Source organism: Eutrigla gurnardus (genome assembly GCF_963514095.1).
Source record: "Eutrigla gurnardus genome assembly, chromosome: 7".
In the NCBI taxonomy this organism is placed as follows: Eukaryota; Metazoa; Chordata; class Actinopteri; order Perciformes; family Triglidae; genus Eutrigla; species Eutrigla gurnardus.
The window spans coordinates 6,230,678-6,243,336 of record NC_139921.1 but is presented as its reverse complement, the minus strand read 5'-3'; the positions used below and the strand labels follow the sequence as shown (position 1 = coordinate 6,243,336).

General features: G+C 48.1%; 1 protein-coding gene across 4 annotated transcripts in view; it reads left to right on the top strand.

Annotated features, from left to right (window-relative positions):
- Positions 1 to 12,659, top strand: part of daam2 (dishevelled associated activator of morphogenesis 2) — a 94,558-nt gene that overhangs the window by 40,376 nt on the left and 41,523 nt on the right. For all 4 annotated transcript variants that reach the window (XM_084013736.1, XM_084013735.1, XM_084013733.1 and 1 more), the window contains exons 2-3: positions 30 to 317; positions 8,874 to 8,963. In XM_084013736.1, the coding sequence (XP_083869862.1) occupies positions 150 to 317; positions 8,874 to 8,963 (258 nt within the window). In that variant the 5' untranslated portion in view covers positions 30 to 149. The remainder of the gene's footprint in view (positions 1 to 29; positions 318 to 8,873; positions 8,964 to 12,659) is intronic.

The following is a 12,659-nucleotide window of genomic DNA, read 5'->3' as shown; positions in this document are numbered from 1 at the left end:
TTTTTTCTCGTGTCTTCTGTCTCTTCTAGATCATGGCCCCTAGATAGTCGCCTCGTCCTCCTCTCCAGTCCCCCTCCCTGCCCCTTGGCCCCTTCCTCTACCTTCCTGGTTCCAGCAACAGCACTGCCACCGGTGTCACCACAGCCACCATGCCCCCCAGGAAGAGGACGCGGCCAGGTCTGGGCTTCCTGTGCTGCTTCGGCAGCAGCGAGCCTCCGGAGATCAACCTCAAGGACAGCGTGCCCCTGCAGCTGCTGGAGTTCAGCGCCCCGATGCCACCCGCCGAGGAGCTGCACGCACGATTCTCTGAACTGGTGGTGAGTAAACCTCCATCTTTACTAGTTGGGCAATTGTAGGCCTAGACTTTGACTGACGTCTGAGCATAGACCACTTTTGACTTGTGGTTGACTCCCTTGGAGCGGGACAGAGAAATTATCAGTCCCATTCATCGGACCAGATCAACCGAACGCAGATTCCCTCCTGAACAACTCCGTCTGGTGAATTTGGTCTGCAGGCCGGATTACTAATGAAATCGGTACTGTCTTTTTGTTTATTTTGCAACTTCGATCCGATCCAACTGGAGGAAGCATGCTCCTCATTGGATGAAACCAGCTCCCGTAGCCGCCAGCTGAGTGGTGGGAATGCACACCACCTCCCAATGTGCCTTTGGCGACTCTAGTGCATGAACACATCATTTTCCAGCCGCGCCTCATTTTCAAACTCGTCGTTTACATGAAGTCATAAATCAACAGGGTCAACGTCAGCCAGCGTAGCATTCTGACTAATGTGATGCAGTTTCCTCGCACCACACATGTTGGTGCTCTTGTGAACGCTGCTGTGTGAACACAAACCAAACATGAGTCAATATGCAACATTGCGTCGTGTTAGTCCCTGATTCAGACCAGAGCAAACAAACTGTAGGTGTGACAACACCCTCAGATTCATCACCCCTTCAGATGCTGTGGTTTCACAGGCTACATGATATATGACTCGTTTTGTTTTACTTACAACTAACTGCCTGCTTATTGGCCGTTGGATTAACTTTAATTTCCTATGATGCTTTTTGTAGGATCAGAACTTATAGCATCACATTTTGAGGATAGTTTAGAAGAAAGCAGCTGGATCGTTTACACATGTACCTGCAGCCATCCACTCATTCTGTTTAACGAGCCTGTTCAACACAGTCCTGTGCTGTTATGGATGCTGCACCTTTGACCGATTTCCAAAATAAGTCACCAGAAATGTGCAAAAATGCTGCTCATTAAAGTAAAAACACGAGTAAAGTATATGAATTTGGCACAAAACAACAATGTAAGCTGTGAACTTTTCTTTTTCCTACTGCAGAGCAGTCCAATTCTTTCCTTCCTTTGCATGTTCATTATCCGACCAAACAGGATTAGAGAGAGGAACTGGGAGGGATTGGGTCTTATGGAGAGCGTCTTGATGGTTGGATGAGGCCACGCCTAAACCCCATCGCCCTAACAATTCCACAAATTCTGAAGCTCATCATTTCCACGACACACAGCCCACCCTTGTGCAACACTTCCCATCTCGTGCACAGATCACACTTGTTGGCTGAGGTTGCCGGCGTCTCTGCGCTGCTGCCAGACTGGCGTGGCTGTGTTGGCACGTACCCATGATGTGGAGAGGGATCAGGGCACAGCTGTCCGGGTGGAGAAGTCTCCTTTGGGTTCCAGCTTCCATGCAAGCTGGTTGTGGCTTTGCAGGGAGAACAGGGCTTTGCTGTTTCCGTCTCTTTGTTTGCTTGTTTCCTGTTTGGGTCCATCGCAGCGCTTCTGCCTTTTCCTTCGTCTCAGCGACACCAGCCTGCTTCTGCCACTGTCAAGTCTTAGTCCTGGGGAGTGCTCACCTTCGCCGGCTGCAGGATAAATCACTGTCACAACCAATCCAGGAGATGAAGTGAAATTATTTGCGATAGGATAGCATCCACAATTATCAATGCAGATGTTTTCCCAATGGTGATCCCCCCTTTTTTTCAGCTAATTAACCTGATTTGATCCTAAATTTGCTTTACAAGCTCCTTTTGTTAAAAACACTTGTAATGCACATTAAACCTCAGTGGCTGCAATATTTGAATTGGCTTGATTAGAGAAACATAACATTTAGGATTGTGGCAATTGAGCATTAATTGCCACAATCATTACTCTTAGACTGGAACGACATTTGCCCTTTCAGCTGTGCATGAACTAAAGCGTAGTTCCAGGAGAGCAAAAGGTAACAAACCTGGCGCCCTACATGGCCTGAAAAAAGGCTTTTTCACGGAGACACGTTTTGGAAAGGAGATGTATTGCTGGCGTAAGATGAAAAAACATGGCATTCACATGGGAATGGTTAGCCAAATCACAGCTGCCCTCGTGGTTCAGAGGACCGGATCACCCACAGCTAATTTGGGGGCTAAATGGTTGAGTTTGCGATGAAGCGGACACACGGATGCACGAGCTGCAGAGGAAGCAGAGCAGACGGATTCATGTTTGATTTCAAAACGTCTTGACTCACAGCTTTTCGACCCAGGAGAGAAAGAAGGACTGGCATTTTGTCACTGGATGCGGGCCCTTCCACATGTTGTGAATAGAAGTATAAAAGTACTTACTTTGAGAAAGAATCTCTTAAAACCAAGATGGATACATTTACATCTAGTTTTTAGAGGTGTAAGAAAATATTGATTATTGCGATATGTCTTGTGAGTCTGATAGGTGTCGTGTTTCAAGATGACCGGGTGGGGGGGGGCATCACCAAGAGTGAGGACAGTCCACCCTGGTTGACATTTGCACTGGGAGTCCCTCCTCACAGGGAGCAGGGACACCACCAAGTCCAAGGGACGGGTGCTGTAAAGTTCTCCCAGGACTTTCCAAGCCGACCTTGAGTTGACCACGACACATCACTGCGGAGGAAATGCACCTGAGGGCCAGCCAGAGCTGGAGAGACGTCCTGTCACGCCTAGCGGCCGTCCCTGAGCCGCAGATTTGAAAACAAAGGGAACGAATTGTTAAAAAGTCAAATTTGATTCAAATCCAACAATTCTAATTCAATAATTATGTTTCAATGAGATAATTGCATTGACAGTTTGACTCGGGTCTGCTTTCATAAAATGCACCAACAGCTTCTACCTAACAATAGTCCTGTGGCCAAGATGTTGGTCCCCCACATCTGTTTTATTGATCCGCCAGCCGACATGCTGATGCATTCGGCCGGTCGTCCAAAAATCAGTAAAACCAGACCTTGAGCCGTCGTTCTGTCTGGACACAATGCTTGTAACGTAGGGAGGCGAGGCGCTGTGCTACAAGGAGAGGAAATAAAGAAAAATACCATAACATAGTGTGTTTCCGTGGCAACGGGAGACGGGATTATAGCTCCGAAAGCCTTTGCTGAGTGGGAGAATGAGACTCAATGGAGCCTCTGGAGTGGGAGCGACAGATCTGGGCCAAACGGAGGAGTGAAGCGCCTCCACGTGTCTTCATGTCCGTAATGGGGTCGTCCACTAGAGACTGCACCGTGGACTCCCAGCTTCCACTGTTAATCAGGAGAAAAGGCTTCAGCTGACTGAATAAAAATACACGTTTGGCCAGAAAATCCTAACTGATTTTATTATTGGAATATTAAATGGAATATGTGGTAAAGTGCCTATTAGGATGCCGATAAACTGGGCAACTCTCATCGTCTGTATTTTGGCCACGTCTCCACCCGACGACACCAGCAGGTTCCCGTATGTCCTCACCTACTTTCAGCTCTCTGCTACATTAAACCTAATGGGAAGCATTCTCAGATAACCTTTGAGCCACTTCTATTTACCTCTCTCCGACTTCATGAAAAATGCATGAGCGTGGAAAGAGATGACTTATTGTCCTTGGTGTGTACCTGACAAAACTCATATTTCACAATAAACATGTGCGGCTCGCATCTTTGCTTCCCTTGAGTAAACACTCCGTCTCCTCTGCCAAATGTGCAACAACTCATTGTCGAGAAAGTCTGAAGACGAGCGCAGCTTCCAAGTCCACCATGAATCCACATGAAAGCCTCCTGTGCCAGGGACTGAACTTCACAAACCCATGCAAATGAGCCTGGAAGCAATCGCCACTGATTTGGACACAATGTACAAAAGACCACATCAGAGGAGCCAAAGGATCGCATCAATTAAACTGCACATTTGCAGCTGGCTGCAAAGTTTCCCTGATAGCAAATGTGCTAGCGCGGTTCTGCTTTTGTAGATGTGGCAGCGTTGTTAAACGGCATCTTTCCACTCGCGTCTGAAGGCTCGCCCAGATAGTTGATTTATAGGCCATGTGTGAAGTTTGGCGGTGCTTCAGAAACGGTGACAGCTTCTTTCTTTTTTTGCTTTGTCGAGACAATTCCCTGCTAATAGCGTTTTATCGAAATTGGTCTCATATTTAGGTCGTTGAGAATCAGTCATTTCGTCTCGCTGGTCTTCAAAGACTAGAAAACGTGAGGTTGTTTGGGGACGGCTATAAATGCATTTACAAGTTAACGGCGACGAAAACACTGCGCTTACTGCCGAAAGGCCGGCATACTGTTGCAGCGCGTCGGCCTGAACCCGACTATGCAGTCTATGTGGAGAGAGAGAAGTGTGACTCAGCTCTTTTTGTTTAGAGTTTTTGAATGGAAATGGTTTCTCTCTATTAAAAAGGAAGCTCCCGTCTTTCACGCATCTGTACTGAGCCGAGTGTGTGGAGATGAGCGAGGATATGATGTTCAGTATCTTGCCAAATTGGTGCTACTAAATCAGGGTCTGCGAGGCCAACATCTGGCAACACAGTGCTGGCAGACATCCGATTAGTGTGTTGTCTCTGCCCGCTGTTTCTCTCTCTCTCTCTCGCTGTAATTTAGGACACTTTTAATCCAATCGCTCCGGGCGGTGGTCCAGCTGTCCAGTGTCAGACCACCGTTTTAATAGCGTCCACATTTGACTCCCAATCCCAGTCCAGACCGGACTCTTTAAAAGAGAAATCCTCTCCTGAACTTCCCTCCAGTGTGACTCTGGAGCCGGACGTGAATGAAAATCAAAAATGCGTTGCATAACGAGAGGGAATGGAAAGGTTCTCCACCCACTGAGCCATTGGGAGCGAGTTTCCTCCGCAGTGTACGCCCTGCGATGAAGCATCTTTCCTTTCCGCTTCCCCTCCCTCCTTCCTTTGGCGTTCGACTGACTGGCTTCCCATTTCTAAAGATCTCTTCCTACCTCTGTTGTAACGCCAGCTCCTTACGGAACCGAGCCAAGCTTGTCGTGGAAGTGGTCAAGCCTTGTTTGGACGGAGGGAGAGGCAGAGTGACCGACTCATCAAAGACAGGATACTGTGACTCATCTGAATGCTGCAAAGTGGTGTGAGTCCAGTGTGTGTGAGGTTAATCCACGTAAAGCTGTGAAATCAATTCTTAGCATATCAGGAAAAGAAGTTGGCACGCACACACACACACACACACACACACACACACACACACAATCACACACACACACACAGACACTGAAACTCGTTTGGGTCAATAATGGCAGCTACAGCTTCCTGTGAGTTCCCTGGAGGCCTCATATGACTTCCTGCCATCTTGCCTGTCTTTCCTCTGCCTTCCTGTCTCGCCCAGAGACTGCTGCAGGATGTGTGTGTGTGCGTGTGTGCGTGTGTGTGCGTGTGTGTGTACACCAGACAGACCCTCTTGGCCAGTACTGTAAGACTTCACATGAGGTAAAGACATTCATGCTCTGGAAACGCCACTTCATAGACTCCTGCGTGTGAGAAGATGTCATGCTTTGGACCACACGGGCATTTCCCCGTCGAGGTGGAGCCTCACACCTACTCACTCGCTGGCCACTCGTTCTCCCGGCATGTTTAGTGTTGGGCTGCACTTTTACAGCGTTTCCCCCTCCACCTCCCCTCCTGCAGCTCCTCTCTGTCTCCGTGCACTTGAAGTGGACATATCGTAGTCTAAACAACAGTAGCAGGTATTTAGGTTTCCCCACGTCCACTTCACTCCCGACTCGTTTCTTTCACACTCTTTCCATACGGTGTTTCCAAACATGTTAAATATCCTGATGACACATTCTATCACATGACTCCTGTTATGTCATGCAAGTGATATAATTCATATACGTCTTCATCATCATAATGCCTGGGGAGTATTACAGCACCACATGCATTTGTATGCTCATTTCCAAGATCTCCGTGCGAGTCCTCTGCATTCAGGGTAAAAACATTTTTGGAAACGCGCTCGTTTTATTTGCTCCCTGGAGTGAGAGGGTGGCTGCGTTTAGCCTAGCTTAGCATAAAGAGTGCAGGCAGGGCCATACCAACACCTCCAAAAAGAGAGGGGACCCCAGTTTTTCTTGGGGCTCGTGATACCGTCTAATCATTGGATGATGAAATAAAATAGCTTCTGACTTCCTCAAGCAAATGAAAATGTGTTTAAAGCTCTTGTTTTTCTGTATCATGTTGGAAAACCAACCAGTCTTCAGAAACGGGGATAGTCTGTGACTCCCTTTTTTCATTTGTACAATTATTCAATAGAGCGGTCGTGGAGGTATGTAAATCTTCCCCTCTCGAGCAGCAGGTGTTACAATATTAGCTTTGGTTTATGTGAATTCCCGACCGGAGCGTGTTAGCGAGGGAGGTCGGGGGCTCATCAAAGCCAGGTTTCACACAGCGAAGCAGTTCGGTTTTGTTTTGGGAGATCGAGTGGTGGTTTTTCTGGTGACGCCGTGTGACGCAGATGTAATATCGGAGCAGGTTTTGAAGGCGTTTTGGGATGAAAGTAGTGAAATATTGCAGAGCTGGAAAGAAAAGTCCTCTGGCTGTCGGGACACAAGCGTTCCTCCACCCACCCGATCTCTCTTCCTCCTGATTCCAATGCAGACTGGTACCACTGCTGCCCTGAACCAAGTAAAACATGCAGTTGTCGTTTCCAAATCTCCAGACACATTAGCCTCTTAGCCCAGCGGCCCCTCCTTTCCTGTTTTCTTGTTCTTGCTGCCATACTTTACTTTGCTATTATCCTTTTCCTACCCCTTAACTCTTACGTAAAGGCCTTATGCAATCCTATATCTGTTTCTAAATGGAATTCAGCGGGTACTCTTCGACCTGCATGTCTTTTCATTGCTGACGTATATCCTGCTCTTGTATGACTTCCTATCAACACAAGACTGGGAAGTCTGAGGAGCAGATAGAGAGAGCAAGAAGGGCCATAGAGATCAGCTGCCGGGCTCAGCTCCCATCTGGTCCAAATCCAGGGGGGTCTCATTCTCACTGATTTCCCCACCAGCTCCCAGTATCAGCTCCTCTAAACAGCAGCAGCTTGCACAACCGGGCTTTGACCCGGCGACCGGGCCACATGCCAGATCCTGGCTTCTCTGCCTTAGCTTCTAAGCCCGGGACGGGGAGAGAGCATCGTGGTCCGAGCCAAAGCTCAAAGATTGAAGGACGGGAGTGTCGGGGGACGTTTAGCAGCCTCACATGACTAGTTCTCTGTTTGACACCCGAGAGCGCTCGGGGCCCAGTGAATACCAGCAGCATGATGGTGGCAGGTAATGTAGACCCTGGATGAGGAGCTCTGGCTGTGAGGCACAATAAATCACTGTGAGATGAAAAAGGCTTTGACTCAATATTCTAAAGCTTCTTTGTGCTTCTATCTGTATCAGACCCCCTTGAAGTTCACACCCTCACAGGTTTTTCCTCTTTTTTTTTTTTGCCAAAGCCACAATTATGCTGCTGCTGCTGGTTCTCCCATTGAAAGAATGGGTGAGAGATGATGTCATTCTTCATCGTGTCGGATACTTGGAATGTGGGCCACCTCAGCCCGGCCCGTCCAGCTGAATGGATGAAAACAAACCCTGTGAATCTACTGGCCGGCTTTAAGGGGCCCCACCTCTGGCACTGGTAGCCATCTTCACTTTGGGGGGCCCAGGAGGCCCGGCACTTCTGGCTGACGTCATGGTAGCAAAAACCATTATGATGAGATTAGTTTGAGCCTGAGCACAAAGCCCTCGTGCTATATAGCATCTCATCCTCTCCTCTATTTTTTGTGCTCCAGAGCCCCTTTCTCTCTCCTTTTCTTTCTGTCTCCTTCCTCCAACTCTCTCCCAGATCTATCGATCTCTTTACTTTAGTTTTCCTCCCCGGCTGGCACACAGAGACTCATTTCCTGGCCTCATATGCATTTCAAAAGGTGCAGGAGGCTCCTTGTACCAAGCTGAAGAATTGAGCAGAGCAGCAGGGTGAATATTAAAACACTCCTCCTCAGTCAGACGCTGAGGGTTGGACAATCAGATGGCACTGTGTAAACTCCACTCCTCCTGAACATGTTTAGATCTGTGCTGTCACAGGGATAACAGATTATAACAGGGATTGTGTGCTGAGGGATGAGGTGATTTTATTTATGTGTCTCCCAGTGAGTAAATGTTGACTGTGAGGGACTTTTAACTGTTTATAAAACACTCTCAATTCAATACTTTCCCTCTAAATGACCTACATAAGCAAACCAGACCATCAGCGAGAAGATTGTCTGTTTCTTTATTGTTACTCTTAATGGTTGCCATCGGTGCCACCGATGGATTCCAGCTCAATTAGTGGGGCCTCCAGCAGCCACCAATCCACCACAGGCGGACCCAGATCCAGCTTTACCTGGCACCTATACCACACTGCTGGAGGCCCTGGAGGCGTTCCCGTTGGAGGGAAGGGGGCCACCGGAGACCTCCGATCCTGCTGCACTACTGTCTTTGCCCACAGGGATGCCAAAGTCAACATTCCTCATAGTAGCTTTAATCATAGACACACATCTCATGCAAATCCAGTTGAATGTTTTGTGGAAATGAATACTGTTTTGGATAAAACGACCTCCCCTTGTTGTTGCAGGATGAGCTGGACCTGACGGATAAGAACAGGGAGGCCATGTTCGCGCTGGCCGATGAGAAGAAATGGCAGATCTACTGCAGCAAGAAGAAGGTGAGTTGCTTTACTGTACGTCAGCTCTAATCTCTGGCTGGCCCTCCGTTGACTGGCTGCCTGAGGCCAGAATTTAGAGCTCAACTGTCAGCACTGAATGTTGTTGAAGGCCAGGAAACCCATTTTGAATCAGCCACACAGTCGACCCCCCCCTCTCCTTCCCAACTCCTCGTTTGTCACAATATTTTCCATCCGTGCAATATTGTACACAACACAAACTCCACCCCGAGTCCCCGCTTCAAGCCCCTCAGTCAATGGTTCGCCCTCCGTTTCACCTCACTCCCCTCGCCAAAACATCTCGTTCCCTTCATACCCTTCAGCGTGTCGTTCCACAACAACTCTGGTCTCACTTTGCGGTCGATCATCCAGCAGGAAATGACGCCGCGCGCCGAGAGACGAGGAATTCAACCTCCCTCTATAGCAAATTCAATGAATAGCCATAAGCCCTCCCCTGTGTCTCTTTGCTAATTTGAGTTTTGGCTGGGGGGTTTTGTGTTGGAAGCGAGGACCGGACCCCTCCTTTCTGTGTTTGTGGCATGCAGGCTCAGCTCAGCTGATGTGATCGACTCTGACAACCGTCTTTTAAAGAAGACGTAAACACACACCACTGTGTGTGTGTGTGTGTGTGTGTGTGTGTGTGTGTGTGTGTGTGTGTGTGTGTGTGTGTGTGTGTGTGTGTGTGTGTGTGTGTGTGCGCACACCTGCGTGGGTACAAGTTTGTACTTTCATCCAGGTCAGTATTTAGTTACGAGGTGAAAGAGGAGCAGGGGAACGGTTTAGTGTTGCGAGGGATGTCAAGGCGAGGATGGAAGCTGGAGCAACGCTCTAGTTTACACTGAAACGCAATACCGGTAAAAATAATACAGCAGGAGGATGTAACCTTCTAATACATTATGATAACCACTTGCAGTGTGCTGTTCCTCTTTGAATACATTACATAGCATCAAAAGGGCATTGCATTTTTTGGCAGAATGTGCATTTGCACATGTGAGCCCACATAAAAAGGCGCAAGTTCAATAATACTCCAATATCAGTTATTCAATACCTGGCTGAAGCAACCACAGGCGTTTATGAAGACTCTTTGTGCTGTAGTAAGGAGGTAGTGGAAACCAGGATTTGGCACCAGCAGACGTTTATTGGACCCAAAGTGGTTTGCAGTGGGCGCCCAAGCAGGGTTCAGAGGTAGGTAGGATATGTTTGTCGTTCCTGCCCCGTCTCCCCAGTCACAAAGCGTTTCCTCTCAGGAGCGAAGGTGAAAAAGACCAGCAGTGCGTCCGGGCCAGGAAACAGAGAGCAAAACCCGGGGTAACAGTGCACAGCGGAAGGCCGGAGGAAAAACAAACCCCCCATTCATGCATAGAGTAACGGAGAATGAGGGTGAAAATAAAACCATATCTGGCTCGCAATATCGGAAAATAACCTGCATGTATGCAGGCGGGACGGCACGGAGACCCACGCAGACACGGACAAGTCTATACGCAGGGAAAAACAGGTTATTCAGACGTAACCCCCCCCCCCCCCCCCCACACACACACACTGAACACACAGACGTGCCCTGTGTTCCTGAGAATTACAGCATGACAGTGATTTTGAATGGAGAGCAGAGGACAGCGTCAAACACTGCATCCCTTGTGTTCTCCAGCCGAGCCACGGCTCAGCTTGTTGTGGTTAGATAACAGTCTGGGGGCCGTCGCCATGACGAAGGGACAAACTAACTTTGTTCACCTGTGGCCCCAACTGGCCCAACGCGTTGACCGCAAACCCTCTCCATCTCTGCCAGATCCACTTATCTACCGTCAGAAATAGCAGATTACATTTTGACGTTTTCACATAACTAAAAGCTCGGACTACTCAAACCTCTAAACCTCAGTTTTTACTAAAACTGAGAAACATATTAGGTCGGTTGTAGCCAAAAGTTTTGTTTTGAGGCACCAAAATTAAATTTTTAACCACTGTTGGGCACATACAAATCCTTGAATTCTGCATTTTAGCCATCGTTATCTTGGTTTTTGGCAGTCCGCATCTTGAATTTGTGCAACCAGTGAAGGATGTGACCATATTTGGACTGTGGAGGAGCGACGGGTGGATCTGGCGAACACAAGCAGCAATCCGGCAGCCCAAGCAGCAAACCTTACTGGATCTGGATCCATCTAGCTAAGTGTGTAAGTCATCTTAGTAGCTAAATGCATTGGTAGTGTGGTGAGCCCCGACCCTAAAGCAAGTTGCTGCTCAGGGTATTGCTCTGCAGCTTGTGTTCACCAGATCCACCCGTCGCTCGTTCACAGTCCAAATATGGTCACTTCCGTTCACTGGTTGCAAAAAAATCAAAGATGGCGACAGCTAAAACGCCCAACTCAAGGCTTTAAAACTGTAGTCCACAAACCAACAGGTGAATTCATCTCATTTTGGAGGCTTGTTGTAGCTCGTTATTTCTAGCTGAGTTAGCTGTGCAGGTCAACGTTTTATTCACTGTAAATGTTAAATGTATTGATTAATGCAACTTTAATAATGATGTTTAATACAGAACATTTGAGCTAAATGCTCATAAGCCTGAATAAATGAACTGAAACCGGCCCAACATCAAAATCCAAGCTGTTTTTGGTGAGTTAATGGAGCTCTGGTCCAGCGGGGTGTCTCGTACCAGTCAGCAGCGATGTACTGTAAGGCAATATGTTCTCTGTGGACCGTGACTAACCTGAACGTCTTGTCCAGGCCTTCGGGCTTCTCATAAACGAAGCATATCTGCACCGCTGATCGCAGCCACCCGGTCAGCCACAGCCAGGGGTGTTGGGTGTCTGTCTGTGTGGACCTTATTCTTGGGAAGCGTGAGAATGAACTAGTACACATGTTTAGTGAAACAGAGATTTGCATGAGTAAACCTAGTTTTTTCAAGCGTGACTCTCATCCAGACCGCCCCCCCCCCCCCCCCCCCCCCCAGGTAGAGAACATCATGCAACATCTCAGAGCTGATAATCGCTCAGCGCCGGGAGCCAAACAGGGTCTCCTGACTCCCATTAGTAGTTCTGCACTGACACACGCACACTGTGTTCACTTCACCATCCCACAATGTGGCCCTTTATCAGTGTCAAAACGCTGACTCGGACAGGAAACTAGCATTATCCACTCCTCAATATCCTTAGAAAGAGCTTTGCAGTCTAAAAGCAGCCGTCCACACAGTGTAGTGATCATACCGTACACCAGACATAACCCGCTCCTAGCGTGGCGGCAGCTCGTGTCTTCCATTATTAGCCGCTTGCACTTCATCCCCAATCGCTGAAACTAAAGTGACCCCAGGCAAATAGTTCTGCTGGAGCATGTGCTAAAACGTGTGTAATGTTAGCTACCTGTTAGAGGCGGCGAGCCTTACATAATCTTCCAGAATTCAATATCCTGTCCATTTCCTGCCCTTCTAGGTGAGACATTATATCCCGGCTTCCATAGATAAATATTCCCCGCAGAGAGATCGGCTCTTTGGAATGTCGGACAATCCCCCTCGTAGCGTAGACGGGAACATAGTGTGGTGACAGCTGGAGCAGAGAGGACTGCTTTTATATGGACTGTTATGTGGACACTACAGGTGGAGCGGGGAACCATCCCCATGATCCTTATTGACGTTAAACCTTTTTTTTTTTCTGTTTTTAAGTAATGTCATTTTAAATATGCAATATGGAGATAAAGCCGGGTTCAAAATGCTCG